Raw genomic sequence first — 27,272 nt, forward strand, 5'->3', positions numbered from 1 at the left:
AATAATCAGTCTCCGAAATTTGGCTAAAGTTCAGCTAAATTCCCAGTCATAGTTGCTATTTAATAACATAAAAATAGCATCTAAGATGATGTTAACTTGGCATTAATAATAATTTTTAATCAAATTTAATAAAATAATTTGTATATATTTAGAATTAAACACGTAAAAATCCGATTTTCTCTCTCTTTAATTTTGTAAATTTTAAGCATTTTTTGCTCGAAATTTCATACTTAAAAGTTTAAAACATTATAAAATTTTATATATTTTTATTATTTCATTTATAATTTAATTAAATTTATTTAAATTTTTACTCGAATTAAGCGATTTCACGATCATCTTTCGAATAAAGAAATTGTTTTTTTTTTTAAAATAACTTAACTCCAAAATTAAATTAAAATGTAAAATATAACAAAATTATATAATTAAAATTCATTATATACATTCAAAAATAATTAAAATCATTAATTTCTTTTAATTATAAAGCATTTTGTCAATCCATTTTCTAGGGCGAGATATTCATTTCCGAATTGAATACATTAAAAATTGTTATTATCCACCCAAAATTATGTATTTTTCTCTCGTGTTTTATTATTAATATCGCTTTTAATTAAACTTATTAAAATTTCTATAACGTTTTTGTAACCGGCACAGAAGCCCAAGAGCCTTTATCGCCTTAGGAAAAGTCCACAGATGGGATCCAATATAACCTACAACAGATGGCATACGTGCTATGATATCATAGAAAGCTTATGATATCTCTAAATATAGTCGCATCTTATACGCTCCAGGTAGAAAAATAATTAAATTTACGCTTAATTTTCCAATAAACACGACTTTTATAAGGTTTAATATTGATTTTTAATGAAACTTTTGATTTAAAAGTGTCGATAATTTAATAAATAAACAACATACAAAGCATATATGCAGAAGAAACATTTACTTATTATTATTATCAATTTTTTTTTCTTTTTTTTTAAACAAACAAACAGAAAAATACCCCAATAATTTAAATATACAAATGAGGTAAAGTGTGTTTTTTTCATATTTCCGACCGAAAAAAATGGTCCAAGTCAATGGAAACTACACACATGATAAGTGGAAACTTCGTTAAATTCTATACGAATTAACAATGATTAAAAGAAAGAATAAGAAAGAAAAAAATAAACCGTTACAACCTTCGTGTGGTAATTTTTTTTAAACAGTAAATATTAACGATTTGATTTGTTTCTTTTATAATAATGAATCAGCATTAAATGCTATATTATAAATAAAACATACCACGTGTGGAAATACGGTACGAAAACACACACATATCGAGTCAGAATTTAAACTCCCAAAATAATTTGGGGCGTATACATGTCAGATTTGTGGATGAAACACACTATTTTCAGATCCGAGAATAAAAATCACAGTTAAACGAACGTCCAATTTGTTCTTATAAACTGTAAACCACGTGTCCTTTATTATTTTGTACATTCACAACTGTCACCCCCCTCTCGAGAGCGGATCTGAGAGGCTCCCAAACTGTTCCTATGCCACGATGGTGCATTGCAGGTGCTCTTCTTCTCCTTTATTTTTCTTGTTTCTTCCTCCTCTGTGACGTGTTGGGTGGTGCAGATTGCCCTATACACGGTTTTGGGGGGTGTGCACAGTTACACTTTCGGTGTTGGCGCGTTTTCCATTGTTGCACAATCCACGGATTCTAAACTGGATTTGGATGCTGCGGATGCCTGAAGTAGGCGAGGATGAAAGTAGGGATGGTATTTGACACCCGGATATAACTGGAATCGAGAAGAGTAGGGTGTATTAGGTAGACACATACCACCGTTACTACCCGATGCCGGTACTATCGACGGACCGCTGAGGTTTCGAGAAGTTAATTGAGGTTCGCTGGTCGAGGTGGAGGTTGTGGGAGTGCAGGAGGTGGTGTTACTTCCCGCCACGGAGAATTGGGGGAAAAGTGTCCTGGGTAGTCCGAAGTACAAGCCTGCGAAACTGGCCACCGCTTGTTGGTGACTGACCATGAGTGAAGAAATTTCGGCTACACTTAGAGGCACCGAAGGGAACTTCCAAGGTGTTCCCGCATTGGCTTGGCCCGCCATTAAGAGGAGATCGTTGTGTAGAGGAACACCTCCTAAGGCTAGAAAGAGAGAAAGATTCGTTTAATCTTCTTAAATATATAAATCTAAGTATCTTCAATGCTTAAAAACTGTTAAAAGCATATCGATCATTGTCGTTTCTAAAGAGAGATAGGATTACCAGATAAAACGTTTCAGCTACCTTCTTTTTTTTTAAAAAAATTAAACCCCGGGGAGTACTAAAAAATAAATCTTATAAATTTTCGTTCGAAAAATAACAAAAATTTCATTAAATTAACGAAGAAAATTTTGAATTTTGTAAGTATTTAATCAATTTAAATCATGTTCAAGAATAAAATTAAGTAAATCCCTTTAAAAAATTACACTTTTCCTTAACAGAAATGACATCTTTTACAAATTTTAAATCGGTATTCGGGAACCAAACTGATAGATTATTATCGATTTAAGTTTATTATAAACCTTATAAAACAGTTAATATTAGGCTATATAATCTAGAAATTTATCTCATAATCTATTTAATATATTTACATAAATAAATCAAAATATCAGTTTGTAGAAGTAAACGAATGCCTAAAATAGGGCTAGAATTTACGATAAATTTATCTTTCTTCAAATCGAACTTTGTTCCTAGATAAATGACGTTACTGGGAAGCAAAATACAATTTAATATTCTTAAAATTAATTTCGAGAACTCAATCCTTATGAAAACACTCGAAAGGGTGTTTCTATTGAAGGTGTTTCTACACTATCTATATCGACTCTTTATTAAGATATAAGTATCAATATAATCTATGTATTGAGTAGTATTTTTATATTTAAAGTTTTTAAATAACCTATAAGAATTGTAGAGAACTTTATAAATTTAAAATTAATTTACTGTTTAAATATCACTAGAGAAATGAGTTAAAAGAATAAATTTTCTGTATAAACTGACTAATCCTAATTTATGATAATTCGATAAATAATTGTATAAAAGTTTCTCGTACTTAATTTTATAGAATTCATGCTGATAAATTGCATAATTATATTTTATTGCACTTACAAACTTCAGCATTTATGAGGGTAGACAATCCACTAAAAACGATTCGAGAGTTTCCAATCTCGAATGTGGCTTTTTGGTTCAAAAATGCAATTAATTATTCAAATTAAGCATTCAAGTAAGGTTTTTATTTATCATAAAAAAGCACTTTAATGAATATGGTATTAAATTTAATGTAAATTAAAACCACTTAAAGACATAGAAAGAGGCTTTCCTCGACGACATCTCCAGAAGATCTTCCATTAAAAGCCATGTCTAAAAACTTGGCAATGTAATTAGAAGAATGATTATGTAACCTATTTTTCACCCACCCCACCAAAAAAGCTTTAGGAAAGAAAAAAAAATTCAATTTAGAGTCGTTTTAATATTTCGTTCGCATTAGATACGCCTTGGCTCTTAATGACTTAAAAGATCTTCGAGTTCATCCCGAGTGGATCATTAATGAGACGATGCAGACAAAAAGCGAATGAAAAGCTTCATTAAAAAAAATAATAATAAGAAGAAGTTTTAGTTTGGTGGAGGGAAGGGGAGTCCCACCGCCTGGTAACCTCAAATTAGATGCACCAATCGTGGTACAAGGCAAGAGTGGGGGAGAGAAAAGGTGTGGATTAAAAGGTAGCTTCTTTTGGACTTAATCGTTGCGGGTGGTCATACGGTTTCAAAAAATGGCACCACTTTGCCAAATTAAAATACTATGGCACCCACCTGCGGCCCCTGCAATGGCTTGTTGATCTGTGGTGACGTCTCCGGTCATCAGGGTTCGGAACGGTAAATAGCGATATGTATGCTCTCGTAGAAGTGCTTCTACGGATTCTCTAGAGAAAGATAAAAATCCTGTTTTAAGTCACACAATTTTATACAATTTTTGTAAACAATAATGTAACTTTAATAAGAAACAAGTGTGGTAAAGGGAACATTGTACGATAATGCGATATCAACAAAGGTGATTATGATGAAGCTCATTAAAATCTACTAAAATTAGCATGAAATCTTATTATTTTTTATTAAATAGGCGTATAAATTGAAGGAAATTTATCCTTTTCACATTATAAAGTAATGGTGCGGGCCTTCCTGATCGTATGATAATATGAAAAGTAAAAAAATATGATATAATGATACGTTAAGTATTGTATGATAATCTAACAATACAGGAAAGGCATTGTATGATAAATTATAGTACGTAAGTAAGATATTGCGTAACAAAAGAAAGTTATACTGCGTTAACATGGAAGAACATTAAGATTCTGTGATGGTGTGCCTTTGTAGAGTTTTATTTTTCAGCGAGGATGGTGCAATTTCTTGCAGTGTTTGTTGAAATTGTCACGAGTGCACTCTTGTCGACACACGACTCCTACATCACCTGGAGAGAGACAGGCTGGGAGAAATACAATATGGAAAATATGACGGATGAAGGCTCAACACCGAGTCACGCTACGCTTTGGTCACGTGCGTGACCCACGTGACAGATGTAAGCCGACTGTGACGTCACGGGAATTTCCATTTAGATAGAGTAGTTTTCGGGGAGTCCAGGCCCGCAGAGGAGAGATGTAAAGAGAAAGAAAAGCAGTCATAAACTCTCCTTTGTTCCCTTTCTTTGTCCTAACTCGGCAACAGTTTGATGACGTTTCATGATAAATTTGATATCCATATAAGTGTAATTTACATAACTAACCATATTTGAAGCGAGGACAAATGCACCGACTTTACAAATCTGACTGTCAAAGTAATTCGTGGCTGTTGACACAGAAATGTCACAAATTCTCACACTTTATAATGTGATTCAGAGGTAAATACTCTTGAAAATTGTCTAAAAATAAGCATTATTTTCCGACAAATGCTTCGCACCGTCTATCATTGTCAAAAAAAGAATATAAAGCTTAAAAAAATTGATTTACGCTTGAAAAAACATCAACACAAAGAATATAGATTAAGTTACAAAATTCACAAAATGAAGTTCCTGTTTTGTTTAGAGATTCCTATACGTTCAATTTTTAAAAAATTTTACCTCATTCTAAGATATAAAATCGATTTGAGGCTCGGATTTAGACTTGTTGAGGCCCTAAACTAAAATATATTTTGTTCGAGGCCCTTTCCTCTACCAAATATGAAGACGTAAAATGCGAGGCCCTGAATTCGGCCCGAGCTTAACAAATAAGTAAACACTTTGTGTAGATTCTGTGACGTTTATAATTAAAATTTAATAACTGTTAGAAGTAGAACTAAGTAACTAGACCTTGACTAAATAATGACGTTTGAAGCTGTCGAATGGGTGCCATCTTGGTTACTTAAACTTAGTTTAAAAGGTTGTAAAGACAGGTAGAGAAGGGCATTAGATATTCATAAACTTTATGGAATTAGAGAAGTATTTGCTTCGAAGACAGAGTAGGTATCATCCCGCAAACATCCTTTCTTTTGGTTAATTTCTTGCAATTGCACTAACCTTTAATTGCATTACATTGTGAGGGTAGGCGGAGGTTCGGTAGAAAAAAGACGTCATAAATCATTATTACGTATTCTAAGATAGAAAAGAAGTAGCGTTGGCATCCGTCTGTACGCCTGGTTGGGAGGGGGAGAGTTGTAAATCAGAGTCAATCAATGGTAGACACATAAAAGGCCATTAAGGACATTAGAGAAATGTTTGCCGCTACCCTCTAACAGAAAACGATTCAGACATTGCAACTTGGATTTTACTTTCTCCCAACGAGAAAATTTCCCGGGGTTAAGAGATTGGGGTTATTAGGATATTCTTGGTTTAGCGTCGTAAAATTGAATTTATGTTGCAAAGGACTCCAACTGTGCATGATTCTGTTTTGCAGCCTTCTTCTTTAGCTCGCACCTGGTCCACGGGGCATCCCTTTGCCTTTCCAATTTTGCTGATTATGGAAGATATCCAACCGAGTACCTATCGAATTTTTTTCCCTTTATTTTCGTGCACAGATTGGAATAATGGAGTCTCTCGCTGTTTAAGTAGAGTTGTTTGTGTGATAATTGCCTCCCCTCTCTCTCTTACGTGTATTATATGACGAATTGCAAATTTAGGTTTTAAAGTGTAGCGGATACCATAAAAATAATCCCTACTTGTTTAATCTTAGTTTACTACAGAAAGAGAAACGAGTATAAATTTTAATTCTGGCATCGTCTAGAAGGTAGAGAGTCGGACTCATACTAAATTTTATAAGTAAGATTTTGTTTAGGTTAATCCTAAACGTGACAGGTGAAAGGATCTAGAGTGATGCAAGCAGCCATTGTCCACGTAAAGGATATAACGAACTGTTGAAATCCCACAGGAAAAAGTAGTGTTCTACAGGAAGAAAACCTTAACAAACAATCTCGTCTTTATAGATTGGATGCGGCTACCAGCTGGGTCTCACGTTGCCCGCTTCCTGTCTTGCGACACTTACGACAAGAATGCACGACAGTGCACGGAAATGATGCTAATTGACCATTACTAGGTGTCAGTCCTGCTTTATTTACGACGTCATACACGATTCCGCCGGACAAACTAAGGGTGGAAAACAATAGCATGACGTCACCGGCACAATGACGCAAAGGTAGACTACGAAAATCCAAGTAAAAGCAATAACAATCTCTCTCTCTACTCTCCAATGCATCTGGTCTTAACGAGAGATGTTACTTCTGTGCATAAATTAAGCTTTGTGAATGAAGAATTTATTTCTTATTGTTGCCTGGCTCGATTTCGTTAAGGGAAAACAAAATGGCGTAAATTACTTTATTATAATCCAGGAATAAACACAAATATAGACGAGAAAAATATATAGAATTTCGGGTTATTATGCTACGTATCCAACAGGAACCGAACAATTGTTAATGCATTACTAGAAAGGAACGGAAACTTCATAGGCCGTCTACTGTATGTCTGTAAACATTAGTCTATAATCAAGTACGAATTCTGTAGTTTTTTATGTAAATAAAAAAGAAGAAAAAAGAAAATTTATACAGTATTTACATAAATTAACATAGTTAATATAGACTTAAATAACTTCTACATATTTAATATAGAATAAAATAAAAGGAAACACATTTCTTTAGCTATAACAAGTGACTAAACTGTAAAATCGCAACTTTAGACTATGTCAAAAGCCAGGATAATACTAAAAATTAATTACAGAATATTATATTTATATATTTATAATGATTTGTAGTCATAAAAGTAAATTTACAGCCGCTTACCTTTCGAGATCTGTAAGTCTGGAAGAATCACGGAATCCTTTAGCAAAAGGATTGCTATCGATCTTCAATTTAGTAATCTGTAAAATTGTTAATTTTAGCATTTTATGGGGCCATATATATCATTATCTACGTCCGAATGACTAAAAAATAAAAAAAATAAAAATAAATAAATAAAAATCATACACGAGTCTATCCACGAAGGAAAACTAGTTATTTATTCCTTGAAAAAATGTAATAAACGGGTGAATGTATGTCATTTCAAACTGCACAATTACGAAAATTTTCCGTCATAAATTATAGAAAATATTAAATTATCACAACGTTTCGCAACTTGGAACGTATTCTAACCTTGATAGTATATATTTTAAATAAATAGGCTGGTGTCAGAATAGATAAATGCCACAAAAAATTTTCTAGTAAAGGGTGTGACAGTGTTTAAAAGACGCTTCACCTTTAACGTGAATTGAAAAGGTTGGGGCGGTTCGTCCTCGGAAAAAAAAACACCAAAAAATGACATAAGAAGAGGCGACGTCTGCTTGATGGAAGCAAAGAACGTAATGAAAATTGATGGGAAAGTAAAAATAAGAAGTAAAATGTGTAGAGGAACCAACATCAAACGAGTTAGTGAAAAAATTCAAATCGCTTTCAGACTAATTACTGTCTTGTTTTGCGTATAAAAATAAACAAAAAAATAAGTAAAAGAAAAAAGAAATGTAGGGGAAAAAAGGGGAGAATAAAAAAAAAAAAGTGGCGTCTCTTCTGCACGATGGCAAATCGGCAACATCTAATTTTTCATCGTTAGGACCGATAAGAAAAGTGGGCTGTTTCAGCTTCTTCCCCTTTCCGAGATAAACGTGGTCCATCTGTCACGGTCGCCATCTTGAATTCGTCACCCCGACGTAATTTTTTTTTTATTCGTTTTTTTCCCCCACACACAAACTCTGCTACTCTTTACCACATTGTCGAATTAGAGGAAACATTTCCCACAACAAACCATCCTCCGAAACGATAAAAATATTCATAAATCTAAATGAAACGATTTCGATTCTCCATCCTCCTTTCCTTTCTTAATCTTCTTATTATTTAAATTAGGATAATTTAACTAAAACTGGTTTGTTTTTAATTGGGGAAAAGTTGGTGAAAATCTTCACTAGTGCTAATCGGATTAAGGGTGCAAATCTGCTTTCCAAACCGTGACAGTTTAGTGGGAGGGAGTGACGAACCGTCCCACTCTGCACTCATTTTTTTTCTTTATTTTTTTATATTTTAGAATCAAATTTACTCACCAATTGATTCTGATAAGCAGTCACGGCCGTGAATACTGTTTCAGGAAAGATGTACGTACGAAAAAATTCAGTTTCCAGATCATTAATAACGGGACATTGATTAGAATCATTCTTCAATTGAACCAGATGAATCCTCGGTTGATATTTATGCATGGAGTTAAGAACAATCTGTAAATTATAAATAATGAATTAAAGATTTTTTTTTCTCTAAAATGTTCGTTAGATATATTCATATTCATATGTTTATTCGCTGTTTAAAGATGTGATTTACGATGCAACTATTGTGCTACGAAAGAATTCTAAATGTTTGCTAAACATGCAATCAGACCTCAGTTTTAGATGAACATTTATAGAGAATCTGTCATGCAGGCCGTGACTAATAAAACTAAAAATTGAACGACATCAATTCTGCAGCGGAAAACGTAACCTGGCTTGCCATCGATTTTTTTTATATTTTTAAAAAAAACAATAATAAATAAATAATGTAAAATAAGGGGGAAGAAGAAGCTTAATGATTGGTAATGTTTCAAATAGGTTACGCTTCTATTTTTCTCAATTATTTTGCTACCGAAAATTTCTTACACAGTAACACTAAAGTAGGATATCTCAAGCTTTAAAATCTAAGCTTTTTCCCTTAGAATTTAGGGAATTATTCGTATTTATCTAAGAGAAATTAGAGAAAAATCATTTTAAGCTTTTCAGTTGTAAGGCAGTAATCTTTAGACTTAGATGCGATACTTTTTTGGGGGGAAATTTTACGTAAAAATTGAGGAAATTTGTTTTAGAAGTTGGATAAATTATTCTGATTATCATAATTTATAAAATTTATTTTCTATCGTTCAGAGCTTGTATAATTTTAGAAGAAACTTTATACATTAAAGAATTAAAGCAGATAGCCTACAGTTTATATTGAGTATAAAAATCCGGATTTTTCCCTAAAAAAGTTAGGAAATTATTCGAATTAATCCGAGAGAAATTGGGGAAAGTGATGTTGTATGAAATTTTAAAATAATTTAATTTAGATGCGGTACTCATTTTAAATATTTGATAAAGAAATTAAAGAAACATAAATAATTTTAGAAGAGATATTAAAGAATGAAGAAAGCCTTTTTACACTTTTAACCGATTTTATAAATTCGAATTTTTCCCTGAAAATTAGGGAATTATTTGTATTAATTTAAGGAAATTTAGGAAAAAGTTTTTCAAATTAAAAATCTTAATAAAATTTTTAATAAATTTGTTTTAAATGTTAGATGCGCGCTTCTTGATAATCATGATTTAAAACATTGATTTTGTAAAGGTTTTTATCATTTAAAATTCATGAATAATTTCATGAAATTTACACCTTATTTTAATTTTATATGATATTAATATTTTAAAAGATAAATCTATAGAAATTTTATTAAAAAATTCTGATAAATTTGATGTGAAAATGCGCATTATACTCCGATAAACCGATAACCGAATTAATACCAATTTTAATTATAAACGAAGAAAAATTAAATTAAAAAATATTTATAAAACGATCTTAAATGACTTCAAAAACAAATTTTAAGAAGACAAATTATAAAATTTTTTTATAAATATTAAGGGGGGAAAAAAACAACTTATTCGAGTGTAAGTAATGCCAAAACTCGCATAATTTAAATTAATGAATAAATTGATTAATAACATTTCAGCGCTGAAAAATCTAAAGAAAATGTAATTATATATAATTTTAATCACTCAAATTTCTCTATTTTTAATTTATATACGTATATATTTCTATATTAATATATATATTTTTGTTGTTTATATTTTTTGCTTTAATTTCTCTTTCCATACATCACCATTATGGCTCGGTGTATGTCAGTTTTATTTTTACCGATCTAGCCTGCGAAGACAGCAATAACAAGTTGTTAGATTTCTCAACACATTCGCCTTCCTAACCAGATTAAAGCTGCCGAAGCAACAGAAATGTGATGACGTTAATGAAAGAGTTGCAGGCGTGCCAACAGTCTTATTAAGTTGCTAAGTATTCTTGCTTCTTTTCACTAAAAGCTAAACTTGGCTTGGATGCAATATGCTAATTGAATATTTTTCTGAATTGCTATACGAATGCTTTTAAAAACAGAAAAATTTTTAGATTTTTCTTTCCTTTTTTTTTAAAAAGAAAGTTGATTTTAATCTCAAGAAGTTTCAAGATAATTTTAATATATTAATCGCGCTTTCAGAGTAGAAATGGTGAAAATTTGTTATAAAAAGTGGATTTTTTAATGAAAAAGTTTAAATTATGTTATAAATAATTTGTTTTTAAGTAGTTTTTATAGGTTAAATTTGATTAAATTAGTTATTTTTACGGATAAATGTGACTAGAAGCACTTTTAATCAAGTAAATGAAGAAGCGCAAAATTTTATATAAAATTTATAATGAAAGAGTGATTTAAATTAAAGTTTCTTATGTTAATTAGTAAAAATATTTGTTTTATTAATTGTATCAGTGTACTGTACAGTGCTTTTATTATTTTGGAGGGGATGAAGCGTTAGGTTTGTGACTGGAAGGGTCTCACTCTAATTTCTCTTAGATCCTATTCGTATGAAATTGTATATTTTTATAATGAAAAGTCTAATAAAATTTTAACTTATATAGGCCTATATTTTACTTTTTAAAATAATTTTAAAATTGTTTTAGATTTATAAAAATAAAAAAACACGCGATAAAAAGTATTTTTCGAAGCACACACTTTTAATAAAAATATTATCAAAAATACCGTAAAAAAATAAAAAATTCAAATATAATGATGTTAAAAAAGCAAATTTTTAAAATATTTTTTATGTTTTCAAAAATTTAAGATAAAATTAGAACATATTTACAGATTAAAACTCTTATTTTTTGTATTAAAAAAACACTTTAAATTAGTTATATTATCATTAAAAATATGCAGTTTTTAGATAGAAAATAAAAAGAAAAATGATTTAAAAAGAAAGATATTGTTTCAGAATTGCAAAAATATTTTCAAATTATTAAACTCGAGAACGTAAAGTATAATACAAAAATGCATTTTTAGTTATAAGCGCAATGCTAAAGAAAGCATTTTCTTTCCTCGTAATATATATGAAATCTTGTAAAAAGCTTACAGAGAACAACAATAAGTTTAAAAGTATACACATGGGAACTTTCTTAGAATTCTCAATAAGTTTTTCACTTATAAAAAATAATAAATGATGCATAAAGGACTTTTATAATAAAAGATGAAGAGAAATTTGCCATATAAGTAACATCCCTTGATAATAAACACGCCATTTTAACTAGAAAAGCATATGAATTTGAAAATTATAAATATCACTTACGTGTCCTTGTTTATCCATTTCGTTATTGGTAAGTTTAACTTTTTCGAAAGACACCACTTGCTTCTTTAGCTGGTCCCCTGTGAAAGGTGAATCGGGATGGACGTAGAGACGAGGTGGAGAAGGTGGATCAGCTTTACCAGCTACGAGCCACGCTGATCGGTGATAAGCGTAACGATACCTCTTATTATCTACAGGAACTATATCCAGTAACACTGCATACTTTAATTTAGGATCCGTACCGGTGAATGAAATTCGTAACGTCGGAAACATCCTCCTGGAGCAAGAAGATGAAGGATTAGGATAAAAGGAGAAGAAGATTTAAACAAAAAACAAATTGATTCTGTTACTAGTGTGAAGATTACTCCTTCCCACGCCATACCTTTTTAATGTGCTTTTGTTATACATGAGGAAGATGTATAAAAAAAATAAAGAAAAAAAATAAATAAACTGTAGAAACAATGGAACGTTAAAGACATCACATAAATCACTACAAAGCAGATGGAGAAAAACCGGCAGATGGTATCATCAATGAAGATTCAACTTGATATTCTCACGTCTTAAATCCTAACCAAAAGACGTATCAACTAGTTAAAGAGCGTATATTAGATTTTAAGTCTACCTTTTCACACCTTTTCTCCTAAATCTTTTGCCCGTTATAAGCTAAAATATGTAAATAATAAAGTAGTAAGACACTTACGAGTATAGTAAACAGGCTATTTCGCTTACTAAACCCTCGTCTTAAAATTACAGAGCAGTTTTCAGGGTCTTTTATAGTTGATTCGTGTAAGTTTAGTGGCTTCAACGTAGCTAATTCTTCAATTTAACCATAACCAACCGACATATTTCGGCTGTTTGTGCTATGTCATCCGAGAATAATGGATTACTTAAATATGTAAGAGAATAAATATCCAAAATGTAGCTATTTTTAATCACTGTTAATCTTCTTAATGAAAATTAATACCTTATCTTGGAATTAATGTTATCCTATGAGAAAATAAAGAAATTCGTCCAACCAGTTTAACTTTACCGATAGTAAAAAATCATTAAAATCTAAAGAATTTATTAAATTTCATAAATATTAAAATATTTAACGGGATTTAGTGAAATTTAATTTAAAAAATTATATAAAATATAATTAGAATGAATTAAAAACGGATCCGCCAGGCTCTAAATTATGGCAATTTTTTGTGTTTTTAGTGAAATTAATAAAAAAATTTCGTAAAAATTAATATTTTTACTAAATTGCATAAATATATTTTAATATTTTAAGCATAAAAATGCAGTTTAATAAACCTTATAAAGTTTTCTTGAATTATTTTCTCGTAGAAGCACATTTTTGTAAGGAAAAAAAATTGCATTAAAATTCATAGATTTTAAACATAATAATTAATTTAACAAATTAAAATTAAATTAAATAATTAAATGTTCTTAATTATCTTTAAAATTTCCCGTTGAAAAACAGCTTTTTCTTCCCTCCCCTGTTTAAAATTGCGATTTTTATTGAAATAAAATGATAATTAATTATCATTTTATTTCAATAAAAAATACAATTAATTAATTATAAACAATTAAAAATTTTAATTATTTTTTATATCTATAGTATATTATTTCAAAAGAAATTTGCTTAAAATATATAATTATAACCTTATAAATTTAATATTTATCTTAATTTATTAAAAATATCTATCTTAATTAAATCAATAAACTCGTTTAATATGATTTTTAAAAATTTCGTGAAGATGAAACGAAATTTTAATTAATTTTTAAATATTTTTAAACTAATTATTAATTTATATGTAATTTTAAGCTTAAAAATTTTATATTTAAGTAAATTTATTAGTTATTTAGGCAGCGGGTAATATAAAATGCTCATAAATATGTTTGGCAATGTAAAAAAAAATCATAAATTTGAGTGAATATAATAACAGATTTAAGCTGAATGCGTGATAGTTTACACGAAATTTTATTTACGTTAATTTATTTTAACGAATTTATTGCAATAAATGCTTATAAATTGTATTTACCAGCCAATTTTTAATGCGAACGAAACTTGTATACAACTCCACAAAACAAAGGTTTTTAATTATGTTTAAACTTGTATAAAATATTCCTTAATATATAAAAACTTAAGCCGCTAAAAACATTAAAAGAAAAGTTAAAATGAAAATAAATTCGTTAAATATATTTTTTAAATAAATAAATAATTTAAAAAAAAAAAAAAAAATCGAAACGCCGACGATTGTTACTCAATAGAAGAGAAAAATGGGCGTTTCTTAAAGCCACACCTATTTCGAATCAACCAAACAAACGTCCGTAACGATAAACGTCACACAAATGCAGTGGCACGCGAGTCCGTGCGCACGTGACTGATTATTCTATGCTGATTGGTGGAGTTTTTTTTAATTTTTTTTTCTTTTTTTAATGATTGGCGTTCTAATTTATTACCGTGTTTTACTTTCTTTGTTCGGATTTTGAATCGTTAGTGTTATGTTTAATAATTAAAATTTTAGATTAATAACGACATTTAGTACGAAATTTAGAATATTGTTAATTAGACTTAATTAAATATATATATTTTAAAATATATTTATTGGAGTTTTAATGAAGATTTTGTGCCTATGTGTACAATGCGCGTACAGCATCGTAGCGTGTAACATTTATGAAGATAAAATACAATTTTTTAATTATTTTACATCGCTGGAAGTTTAGAATTAATAAAGTAGCTTAAAAAAACAAAAAAAAACTAATTTAAATATTTTTGTTTTTGTACTACTTTAATTAATATAATTCTAAGGGGGAAAAAAAGCTTGTAAATTTAAAGATGTACAAAAAAAAACAAGTGAAGATTTCAAACGTAAAGCGTGTTAAATGACGTTAAAGTAAGGAAAATTAATTAAAATCATTATAAATTTAGATGAATTAATTAAAAATTTTTCTTAAATATACGAGATTTTTTTTTCTTTTCTTTTCTTATGTGTTTGAATAAAGTTTTCTCCATCAAGGCAACTTATCTAATAGGGAATACAGCTAATACAAATTAGTAAAGCAAACACATATACCAGACAAGGCAGTAACCAAGTTAAAGCTATTAAAATCTTGATAATGTATGTCTCTTCTGACAACAGATGAAACACCTAATAGGCAAAGGCAGCTTTAGCCCGTCTATGTTTATTAGGCCGCAGCCAAGTGACATGGAAGTCAGAAATGTTACTAGCGATCAGCAACTTTGCCTTTTACCCCGTTGAATTAACATTATTGCCAGTCACATATCTGCCCTCGTTAAGATGTGAAACAGCACAGACAGTTTTCATTAGAGCAATCCAGATAGGGAAGGAATATAGCAATTTAGGAGGGTTGAGATTTAATGCCTTTGCATCTCTCTCTCTCTCTCTCTCTCTTCTCTCTCTCTCTCTCTCTTTGCTAGATAAGCCAAATGATATTTGTGTTTTGGATGGAAGTGCGTGTGAATGAGTTTGCCATATTGTATTTTCTTTACTGTTGTCGTTAACTGTCTGCTGCAATTATATAAGTAAAATTTTAAGTGGCCTGTATGATTTTATTAAGAAAACATCGTATTTTATGATTTTATAATTAAAATTAAGAATGAATATTATATGGAAAATAGCGTAATATCCATTAATGTGGCAAAAGTGCCAAGCTATTATTATTGTTGTTATTATTATTATTATTATATTTTTTTCGGTATGTCTTGTTAAGCCGTTTTAGTTAAAGTGAGTAATTAATTTATTAATTAAAGCTACTGATGCATAATTAGTTACTTTTAGCTTAATTAAATTCGGATTTTTTGAACATTTCTAGTTTAAAAAGTGCGATGACGTTTCTCCTGTCGTTGAGATCGTATTAGAATTTAAATTATGCTAATTTAAATTGAGTGAACGTTAAATCACCTATATTAATAGATATTTTTATAAAATTATCGTTGCTTTTTTTAGAATTTATATCATTTTTAACTCCCTGTAAATGTTAACGGATATTTTCCGGATCGAAGATAATTATTTTTAACATTTATTTTATATAAAATAGCAAAATAATATATTTATATACGTACAGTTATGTAATTTTTATTGAAATTTATTATAATAAAATAAAAAATAATTAAATCTATATTAGTAAAATTATAAAGTCGGCTTCTCTGTTATATTGGAAAACATTACGGAGAAGCATCCTTTTCAGGGTTTATACAAATATATTATAATACTAATAATAATAATTCGCTAATATTACTGCTAAATATATATATGTAGAAACATTATTATTATTAGTTAGTTTATTTAATTATTTAAAGTTATATTAATTAGTTAATTAAAATTATAATAATTATTAATTTATAAATATTGACTAAAACCTTTCTAATGTAGCAGAACTCCTCATCCACCGCATCTCCATTAACATCCCATATACCACAATTATANAGTTTCGAGTTGTCCGTCTATCCGATTCAATTCATCACAGTTACATCTACTTAACAACATCGGATTAATTTTAGCTTTTTCTTTAGTTTTCGTTTCTTCATCTTGATCGTTGCTCGAAAGATTTCTTCCACTCGTCTCCTCGTCTTCACAATCTTTATGATTATCTTCCGGCACGTCATTAACCACAGTTAATTGTGTATCTGAAAAATATACCAAAAAAAATATTCCCTTCTGAATACGATTTTAATAAAATAAAGTTAATTTAAACGCCGGAAAATCGAGAAAAGAAGCCACTTGTGAAGACGGTTTAGTCACGCTGTGACGCTTGTAATCTAAGTTTGATGGTTATAACATAATTTATACCGTATATATATTATTAAAAATATAAAAAATATATGTATAATAAATCACAATTAATTAAATACTAATTCGCTAATATTACTGCTAAATATATATATGTAGAAACATTATTATTATTAGTTAGTTTATTTAATTATTTAAAGTTATATTAATTAGTTAATTAAAATTATAATAATTATTAATTTATAAATATTGACTAAAACCTTTCTAATGTAGCAGAACTCCTCATCCACCGCATCTCCATTAACATCCCATATACCACAATTATATTAGGTATAAGGGAGATTACACGGATGGTCTGGTGGAAATAGAATTAAATAATCGTTTATTATGTCTGAGTTGACGTAAAAAGTTGCTTTCACTCAGTAAATAATGATTCTAATGGATTTCTTCGCCTCCATGATGAATTATCGATTGAATAAAATCCAAAATGGTCTGTGGATGCTTTTAAAACTTACAATTATCTATTTACAATCTCTAACTCATAGAATATGATAAAATAAAGCTTAAAATCTAATAAAACAAAAGATTTTATTGTTATTTCTCTTAGTTTTCTTATTAAGTATATTAAAAGAATTAGGAAGAATCTATATAAACATCACCGTGTTTACAAGAATTATATGCTGACGTTGGATAATAAAAAAGTGCTTTTTCTACTAATAAATATTCTACAAGTTGTCGGGTGGCAGTTAGAGTGTTGCTCGTAAATCAGTTAGGCCCATGTGTGCATATATTAGTCATTAATCACAAAACTCTCTGCAGTCATTAACCCACGGATGACATCCCACTACCATTTTGGGATTTTACTCCCAAGTGAAGCAAAGCCTTCATTCGTTATCCGGCGATGATCTGTGAATTGGTGTGAGATGTCATAGCTAGATCCACAGATGATCTCTTCTGCTTAAATTTGTTAATAATACGTTCCTTCTCCATAATGGAAAAAGCAATGATAGATGAAAGTACTTTAAAAAGTATATAAGTAACCATCTTTTATTATAGTAAACAAAATTACAACACAGAATTTTTCCAGTTAATTTTAAGGTTGCGGCAGGAAGCTTAGATTAGTTTGTTATACTTTAATATTTATGCGTACTCCCGTAAAATTGTAGTGATAAAGCATAGCAGGAATTATTTATTAAGAATTTAAAGTAGGAAAATATATCAACCTTTATAATATTCACCGCAGTGTTATTTTTTTCTCCCTTTACATAACTGGTTTAAATGGAAATTCTGATATTGATTCTGAAGCGTGTATCTTCCATATGAAACAAAATCTCCTGGACACTGTTGTCCTTACTCTGACAGATTTATCCAAGCAATAGGTCTAGGTACTAGCCCTATATAAATCGATGCTTGCATCATATACATTCACTACATTTTTCAGAGTTGACGAAGACTTGACGTCTCTAACCGATTTTCTTTCGCTTATCTGAAAACCTTGCGTGTCCTTTGCAAAAATGTATATTTTCTCAGAAAAACTTGTAACTTTAGATATGATGTTGAAACCTATACGGTGTATACACCTCCACAGTTTTAAATTTTTTTTTTTTTAAATAATAATAATTATTATTATATAGTTTCTAAATTAATTTGCAGATTTTTTTCTATTATTTTTAAGCACGGAATTAACGTAAATATAAATTTACTTATTATAATAAACTATAAACTATTAAATAAAATAAGGTTAAGATAAATTATTAAAAGATTTGGATCAAAAATTTTGGATAATTTTTAGCAATTAAGTTAAAAGTTGTCAAAACGTTAAGCGCATTATCTACCGTAATTTGAACTCAAATTATTTAAATATTAGTTAAAACAACGGTAGATTTGATGTATTTTTAAACCAAATTAGTTGGAAAGAATAAAATATTTAGTAATAAATAAAATTAACTTAAAGAAGTTAACTTACCTTCCAGTTTTAGTGATGATCATCTCAGTTCCCAGATTATGAAACTTTTCCCAAAGATCTTTAGTTTCGAGTTGTCCGTCTATCCGATTCAATTCATCACAGTTACATCTACTTAACAACATCGGATTAATTTTAGCTTTTTCTTTAGTTTTCGTTTCTTCATCTTGATCGTTGCTCGAAAGATTTCTTCCACTCGTCTCCTCGTCTTCACAATCTTTATGATTATCTTCCGGCACGTCATTAACCACAGTTAATTGTGTATCTGAAAAATATACCAAAAAAAATATTCCCTTCTGAATACGATTTTAATAAAATAAAGTTAATTTAAACGCCGGAAAATCGAGAAAAGAAGCCACTTGTGAAGACGGTTTAGTCACGCTGTGACGCTTGTAATCTAAGTTTGATGGTTATAACATAATTTATACCGTATATATATTATTAAAAATATAAAAAATATATGTATAATAAATCACAATTAATTAATACCTAGTTAATGAGTTGATTTTTAACTTAATTTAAGCTAGAATAACAATAGAAAAAGCTTTGTTCTCGTCTAATTATCGCTATGTTATCGCCGTGTACTCGTTACTACAATACATTTGTTGGTCTTGGATATTTATTCACCTCGTTAATTACGATAGATTCGAGATATTATCGCTGATCCATGCATCAATATTGCTGAACCGTTTCATTCATATCCAAAGGTTACATTTGTGACGTGTTCTGCATATTAAAATGCCAAAAAATTCAGGGGAAAAAACACTGTTGCTAAACTTGAATTAGATGTATCTTTAATTATGTTTATTATTATTATTTATTTATTTGAACTCAAATTATTAAAGAGGTGATGTAAAGTATGAAAGATGTTAGTTATTAAAAATAATATATGTTGTTTGAAAAAGCTCGTAAGCCAGTTATATACGAATTTATACAGAAGTCGAGTCTCTTTTTATCAACCGAACGATATTTTTAGTGAAAGTTTGACATAAAGTCGACACCAAAACGTGAATTTTAGTCATTCCGAGAAAATCCCCAGCCAAAGAAAGTAATAAGCGGAACATATCTGGAATTGTTTAAAATAAAACATAACACACGCCCGATTTACTTAGAAAACTTGGTATTTTTCACGGAAAAAAAAGTAATTTATTTACCAAAACGCCATTTTTTTGGTATTTTTTTACTAGAAAAACCGACCTTCTATCCGTTACTGTTAACCTATCTGCCTTTAAATATTAGGCTCATCCATTCCGTAAAGTTTTATCTGGATGGAGATAGGAAGTGGAACGTTTAACCAGTTCGAAACGAGATTACTTCGGATGATGTTGTACAAACAGAGATGTCTGCGCTATGTAGCAGTAAACAAGCCTTCACTAAACGACTACAGGAACAATCTGTCAACCACTGCTAACTGGATCGATTGTGCTTCTATCTCAGCAGCAGAAAATGTGCTTGTCTCCGCAGCTTTACTGGAAAATATCTTCTTCACCAGAATCATCTATCCTCGTCAGTCTTCCTGCGATTAAACTTTTGCTATAATAGAAGACAACCTCAATCAAATTATCTAAGTTTCGTTTAACCATATCGATTAATTCGTTATTAATTATTAAAATATTTTCTACTTGTCTTACTTCCAAGTAGCCAGGCCTTTTTTTTTTATTGCTCTTTCTGCAGTTGAAACTTTTTCGTTGTTTACTTCTTAAAGCCACTCGTTTCAACCGGTTTAATATATTTTTTACTATATGTTAAGGTTAAAAAGCTTTAATATATGATATAATATGCTTTATAACATAACAAATAACAGTAAAACTTCATAAATGTATGCAGTAATAAATATTAAAATGTTTTTAAGAATGTGTAGGATTAAGCAATTTTAGCGGTCCTCCTTGCGTATAATTGAATAACTTTTGCATACTTTTATGATTTTTATACGGATTAAAGTTAAAATTAATGTTAAATCGATAAAAATTGTTTGTAAAGTAAGTGTATGATGCGTCGAAACGTGTAGTATTTTATTATTGGTATGGTTGCGTGGTACCGAAGAGACAACGATTTGTTTATTTGCAACGTTGTAACAGGATCTTATGTCATAACAAATGTTGTGTAATATGAATTGATATAACAGTATACGTAACATATTTGATCAACAATGTTTCCTTCGATTTTCCACTGACAAGGTTCGATACGTACTCTATAATAATGCTTGTTTATATAAGAATAGTTTTAAAATATATATTTATAAATATTTATCCAAAAGAGAGAGAAGGAAATTATTCGCGAGTTTCTACTATTAAACGATTATATAAGCCATAGAAACTAAACTTTATGGATATAAATCGGAATGTTAGCTATATAAATGATGTTATCATCGCTAGAAACCTATAAAGAATCTTATAATCCATAAAGAAATTAATAATAAACATAAAAAATCATCTTGAAATCTAATAACCAGCACTAACCAAGACGATCACTTGTATAAAAACCTTGTTTTAATAGAAAAATTTTGATTATTTTATGTTATAAAATGATTTTTAAGTAGTTAATTAAGTTAATTTTTATTATTTAATTATTATAAATAAAAACACGATTAAATAAGAAAAGGAATAAAACGATATCTCCTTACGTAATCTTGAATATATAAGTTATAACGATGCGTGACTATCATCACTTAAAAAAACCCAATCATCAGTATCAGAATCCGATAACTAATATAAAAATCTAATCAGTAGCATAAAATTTCGATTATAGACGTTAAAAAATTCATCAGTATTATCGAAATAAATTCCTCGTTAATCCGTTTTTGTTAATGGATGCTTTAGAATTTTAGCATCTATTAAACGAAAAAATATATAAAAAAAACATTCTAGCATTATTAAAGTATCGATCGATATCATTTACTATACTAAATTAAGCATTGATCATTAACAAACAAGCATGAAAAATTTATAAATTAACTCCCTATTAACATTATATCAGAGGTGTATAGCGAGAAATCATTTGTAAATGTATAGAAGAAAAAAAAATGTATTCCACATCATTTATCATCACTTAAAGAATTGTTTGCCTACTGTAAATCTTTAATATTAAGCTTGTTCATTATTATTATAATGTAGCTCATTACAATTCCTAAGAGAGTATTCACTAGAGCTTCATCTATTTGTTACTGTTAACTAAAGATAGCCTCACTCGTAACCGGAATACTTAAAAAAAAAAAAATTAAAATAAAAAATATAGAAGCGATTTTAATAAATATAATATACTTTATAGCATAAATTCATATATTAAAAATTAATATCCTATATCAGATATAACATAATTGCTCAATTTAAAAAATTATTCAAGGTCAAGATAGTAAAGGGCCTAATAAAACCAGCTTAAAGCATAACAAATTCACTGTAATTATGCAATTTACTGAGCAAAGATCATAAGAATAACCGAAAATTGATGGCCAAATTTTATAGATTTTGTAGTTTATTGGCCGTGATATCAAATAAGGAAGGAGTTTAAATGCGCTCATTTAGACTTATTATTCATCGAGCGTGACACAAAATCTGCATATTATTGAGGAATAATAAATTTTTAAAAGTGTAAGGCATATTAAGATAGATTAATAACTTCCTGGAATTCAATTATTCTTCATAATTTTATAATAAAGTAGCATCTTCTCTTGTTTATCTTATTATATTATATACACAGGTTAAAGTTTGTTCTTGTAGCTAAATAAAGAAATAAATATGGTTATTTTTTCAAGCGAAACGATATTGTAAGGTAATCAACCTTATTCGCATGCCAAATATTTGTTAATGTTACCGTACTGTACAGTACATATTTATGCTATGAGGATATAAGAATGCATCAAAATATAGGCCTATTTAGTAGTATTTTGATATTCTGAGCCAGTGTTAAAATTAATTAACGATTACAGTCGAATTTAGATTACATCCTACGAAGTTTAAAGTCTAAATTTTGTTGTATAAATCATACAGAAGCGATTCGAATCCCTTGATAAGTACCGAATCTATTTCCTTGTGGTCAAAGTATGGATTAAAGCTATGCCCACTCCACGTCTAAAGTTTACATTTCGGTGTAGTTTGCTTGTTATAAAATCGGTTCTGAGCTTAAAAAACTAAATCTTAGTAGTAAAAAAACGATTTTGAAGTCGCTTCGAATCTTTTAAATACGAATACTTTTAGTTAATTTAAGTAGAAAAATTAGACTAAAGGCTTTACTTTAAAGTAATTTTTAAAACAAAGATTAACTAAAATTTAACCGAAATTATAACATTTATCAAGTATTTGAAAGGCCTGAACGTAATGTATATTTTCTAATCACTTTATAGCCGAGAACTATATGATATATAGGCCTACGACTACATAATTAATATGTTGCCATATAGGCCTATATCTACAGCACATCCATCTCGAGCGCTACTTGGTTTGTTTAAAGATTTATGCAATGCGTGTGTCACGCACTGTTGATTATTGTCACGTGACGGGGCGACGTGACGTCGATATATACTCTGTCACCCTGTTCTTGAAATATTACCCCTTGTCTTACATGACCTTTCTGTTTACGCTCAAAGGAGTAGAAAAGATGCTGTTGTCTCCGAAGCTATCTACACGCTCGAACGGTCCGCGATTTCGGGAAGAAACAAACAAATAAATAAATAAATAATAACGATAAAGTTTGTGACTTTTAGTTTGGGTAAACAATAAAAGGAAAGGCATCAAAGTGTAAAAAGGAAAAAATAAAAAAAAAATAAAAATAAGAGAGATAAAATATAAATACTAAGAGCAAGCAACGAACAAATGATGAGTATGCTCTAAATCGTATTTAAAGAATACTTTCCCACGTCAAAGTTGACAAGTTGTCGTTTCGTCTTACCTTAGAGGAAAGTTACAGTTGACAGATATCTTATAACTACTTAAAGACCGATAGGAAAACAATAGATCTACTGTATAAATCTACTAATGATACTAGACTTAAACAGTTGTAAAGAGTCGTTAAGGATGTCGTCTACTAACAAGAAACATTAAAGATGATGATGATTTTTCAATAGAAATTCCTATATAGTTTATTCGTTATACAAGAATTCTCTTCTATTTTTGTATTTTTTGTAGTTATTTATCATTTTTAAGTGAGAAAAAAAATATATAAAAGTCACGAACACGAAGGGAATTTATCCATCAGTAGTTTTACTAGCGTTGAACAATTTAATCTTTTATTTTATTTTATTTTTATCAAATTCGACAATATATTTTATACGAGACAATTGTCACTTTAACTATGTTTCAATGTATTTACAGTCGAACTTTAAAAAATTTCTTTAAAATGTAACAAACGAATGATATAAGTTATAACGATGCGTGACTATCATCACTTAAAAAAACCCAATCATCAGTATCAGAATCCGATAACTAATATAAAAATCTAATCAGTAGCATAAAATTTCGATTATAGACGTTAAAAAATTCATCAGTATTATCGAAATAAATTCCTCGTTAATCCGTTTTTGTTAATGGATGCTTTAGAATNTATACAGCTTATTAATTATATTGTTATTTTTTTAAATTAAACAATTTTACGTGAAGATATTCATCATTGTTTTTAACATTATGAATGAAGTAATTTAACAATATATGTATATATATTTTTTTTTACTAGAAATGCGCATCTTTAACCTCTGTTGTAGATATTTAAAAAACGTTTGTTAAAAATGCAAAACTTCTACTTTAAAAAAAAATTAAGCTTTTAATTATATAATCATTGTTTTTTCCACTACAGAAATTGAATTAAAAAGAGCGATGAGCAACCTTTAAGTTAATCAGCATTTCATTATCGGCGCTTGACTAACAAAGTCTAACCAAAATAATTAAAATCAATTAAGAAAAATATGAATAAATGATACATTTACTGAAGGAGAACCTCGTAAAAACTTAACCTTTAATATTTAAAATAGAAAAATTCTTTTTTTCTTTTTTCCTTTTAACTGAAAATTATCGCATTGCTTTCATATTCACCATTATATTTATCATTCATATCACACATTAAAACACTTGTAAAAAAAAAAGAAAATAATGTTAAGATTTATTGGTCAGTTCGTAAGATAAGAGAACTTAATTATATACATTTTAACATTTTAAGAAATGATTTTCTTGTATTTTAACTTGGTTAAAACGTATCTAGAAACGTTATGATATATTAAAGTTTGCTCTCTACTTGGACAAAATTCAGTGATAACGAATCGGAGATGGTGCAGAGTCTCACGTACACGTGTCTAGACAAATCTGCATCAGATTTAATTTATCACTTGCCTGGAGGATCCAACTATTCAGTTGTGTGGAGTGTTCGCTGTTGGAGTGCTTGTCATTTTTTTCATCTTGGCCTCTTTGATAAGTCTTCTGAAATTGCACCTATCTTAATTTATAACATTAATATATCTATAGAGACGTACTGGAAGTTGTTTAAAAAAAAGAAAAAAAAAATACACTACAACTTCTATAGAAGCATATTCAAAAACTTCTCTCTCTCTATAGAATTAAGTTAATTTTTTTTTATATATATAAGTTATATATAACATGTGATATCATTCAACATAATTTAATTCATTTTTTGTATCGAACTAATTTAATTTATACATTTTTTAAGGTTAATTAATAGCTAAATTTCTTATAAATTGAACCAACTTTTTAATGTTTAAATAATTGAGACTCTTAATTAATAATAATAACGCTATTTGGTTAAGTTGATAGTAATTAAAATCGATGCGAATTAACCTGTAAAAAAATGGTTTTAAACAGCCAAAAATTAGATAAAAATTAACAAAATTTACTTAAAAAGTTACTCCTAAGCTTAATAAATATTAATTTACAAGATTTTGCGTGGAGAGGGGCGAAAAAATATGAAAATTGTAACGTTATAACCTCAACCTTTGAGGAATTACAGTTAACACCTTACTCTCAACCGCTCGAATTATGGTTGAAATTATTAAATTATAAGAATTATATTCATAATAAATTATTTATAAACATCCCCCGAATTCATACTATCGAATATTATCATATAAACTTATATAACTAAGAAGGACTTTACGTAATAAGAACGACTATCGACTACATAAAACCTTGAGGTCTATTAATCTATAATCATTGTCTGTAACGCTTTATTAAACGCCGTTTAAACCGTATATTAAACAAATAATATCAGATAATGTTAACGACATTGGATCAATAAACTATTTTTTCTTTTTAATACCCACGTGCCATTAATTAAGTATAGAACGGTGACTAATAATATTCATAAATAATAAACGACGTAAGTTAAGCTACTTATCGATAACTTCTGCGTGTTTAAGGTAGATTTACGGATTTATATTATTTTTTAAAGCGAATTTTTTACTTTAAAATGAGTCATTTTTTTAACTTTTAAGAGATTAAATATAAACTTTTTAAGTTGCGCTTTATATAAATATTTTATTCATTTTTTTAAATAATTATTCTTCTTACTTTTAAATGTTTATTTTGAAATTTTAAATCCAAATTTTACTATAAAAAATCTCAATTTTTATTCCTGATTTTTTTTTTAGTTATTTGCAGGGGGTGGGAAGTCTTATAATTATTGTAATATATATATATACATATAATATAAACGTAATTAAATGAAAATTAATTGTAATAAAAATGAAAGTCGTTAATTGCGAAAGTTTTTATCTCGGTGAGGATGTTTAATTAAAGAGTAATTAAGTTACTTACCGGTGGGACTACAGGGCTCGATCATCAAGGGACTGTCCCGATCGGAGACAGTATCGCTACTGTCTTCGCTATTGGGATGAGAAGTTGCCATCAGGGCATCGATGGAGAAATCTTTAGCACGAGACGAAAGCGGTGCCGTAGGTCCGGCACTGAGTGTAGGACTGAATCCTGTGTCCATTGCCCGTAAATGAGTCTCTGTCACCACCATAGGTGTAAGTCTAATAGGTGTAAGTCCGAATCGACACTAGCAGTTACGGGTAAGAGTGTTTAACGGGTCCATGTTTGTCCGGGACATTGTGACCGCACCAAGTGTCGTCGTACTAAACTACTCCCCCCTTGGGAATAGGTCAGAGGAGGGGAGATTATCTGTTACAGAACGTGTGCCTCTCGCTAGTCCTCCAATAGGAACTCAGATTGGGATAACTGAAGCGGGAGGGACAAAAAATCTCTCACTTAGATGGCTGGCACCTATCAGCAGCTGGCGCCATCTACTACCCTTCCGCTAAGCGTGCAGAACACAGCACTCAGGTAAGTGACTGTCGCTCCTGTTATGGCCGAGCTGCACATGCTCCATGCCACAAGATACGAGGTGTGTGATTGGTTACTTGTCGCCTGTTGTCATCCTTTCAGGTAGAAGGCTATTGGTAGGAAATGATGATGATTCTTTTTTTAACTTTAGAAAATAAAAAAAAAATAAAAATCTAACCATATTCGTAATTACCGGTGGATGGTTCGATGTGGTTGGTGACATGTCCAAACTCTGGTTTCCCCCTTTTTTTCCTTGATTCATTTCTGTTTTGATTATTATTATTTTTTTTTAAATAATAATTCAACCTTAGTCGTAATTGTTAAGGTCATTAATATTCTCATAAGCACA

General features: G+C 29.3%; 1 protein-coding gene across 1 annotated transcript; it reads right to left on the bottom strand.

Moving 5' to 3' along the window:
* Positions 1 to 935: 935 nt before the first annotated feature.
* LOC111617905 (T-box transcription factor TBX20-like) lies at positions 936 to 26,905 on the bottom strand. Its single transcript, XM_023359269.1, has 7 exons — positions 26,396 to 26,905; positions 18,648 to 18,909; positions 11,946 to 12,219; positions 8,616 to 8,783; positions 7,330 to 7,406; positions 3,844 to 3,953; positions 936 to 2,140 (listed from the first exon to the last, which is right to left on the bottom strand). Exons 1-7 carry the CDS (start codon positions 26,601 to 26,603, stop codon positions 1,653 to 1,655), a joined length of 1,587 nt encoding a protein of 528 aa, XP_023215037.1. The 5' UTR covers positions 26,604 to 26,905; the 3' UTR covers positions 936 to 1,652.
* Between the last annotated feature and the right edge of the window lie 367 nt (positions 26,906 to 27,272).

The sequence above is a fragment of the Centruroides sculpturatus genome, unplaced genomic scaffold (assembly GCF_000671375.1).
Source record: "Centruroides sculpturatus isolate CEXI.00-Female unplaced genomic scaffold, Cexi_2.0 scaffold215, whole genome shotgun sequence".
Taxonomy (NCBI): Eukaryota; Metazoa; Arthropoda; class Arachnida; order Scorpiones; family Buthidae; genus Centruroides; species Centruroides sculpturatus.

Excerpts from the sequence above, each read along its gene's own strand:
- LOC111617905 (XM_023359269.1), bottom strand. The coding sequence starts at position 26,603 with ATGGTGGTGACAGAGACTCATTTACGGGCAATGGACACAGGATTCAGT. Across the intron at positions 18,910-26,395 it reads CGAGCCCTGTAGTCCCACCG|ATACACAATTAACTGTGGTT; the intron begins GTAAGTAACTTA and ends TATATTTTTCAG. Across the intron at positions 8,784-11,945 it reads AAATGGATAAACAAGGACAC|ATTGTTCTTAACTCCATGCA; the intron begins GTAAGTGATATT and ends TATAATTTACAG.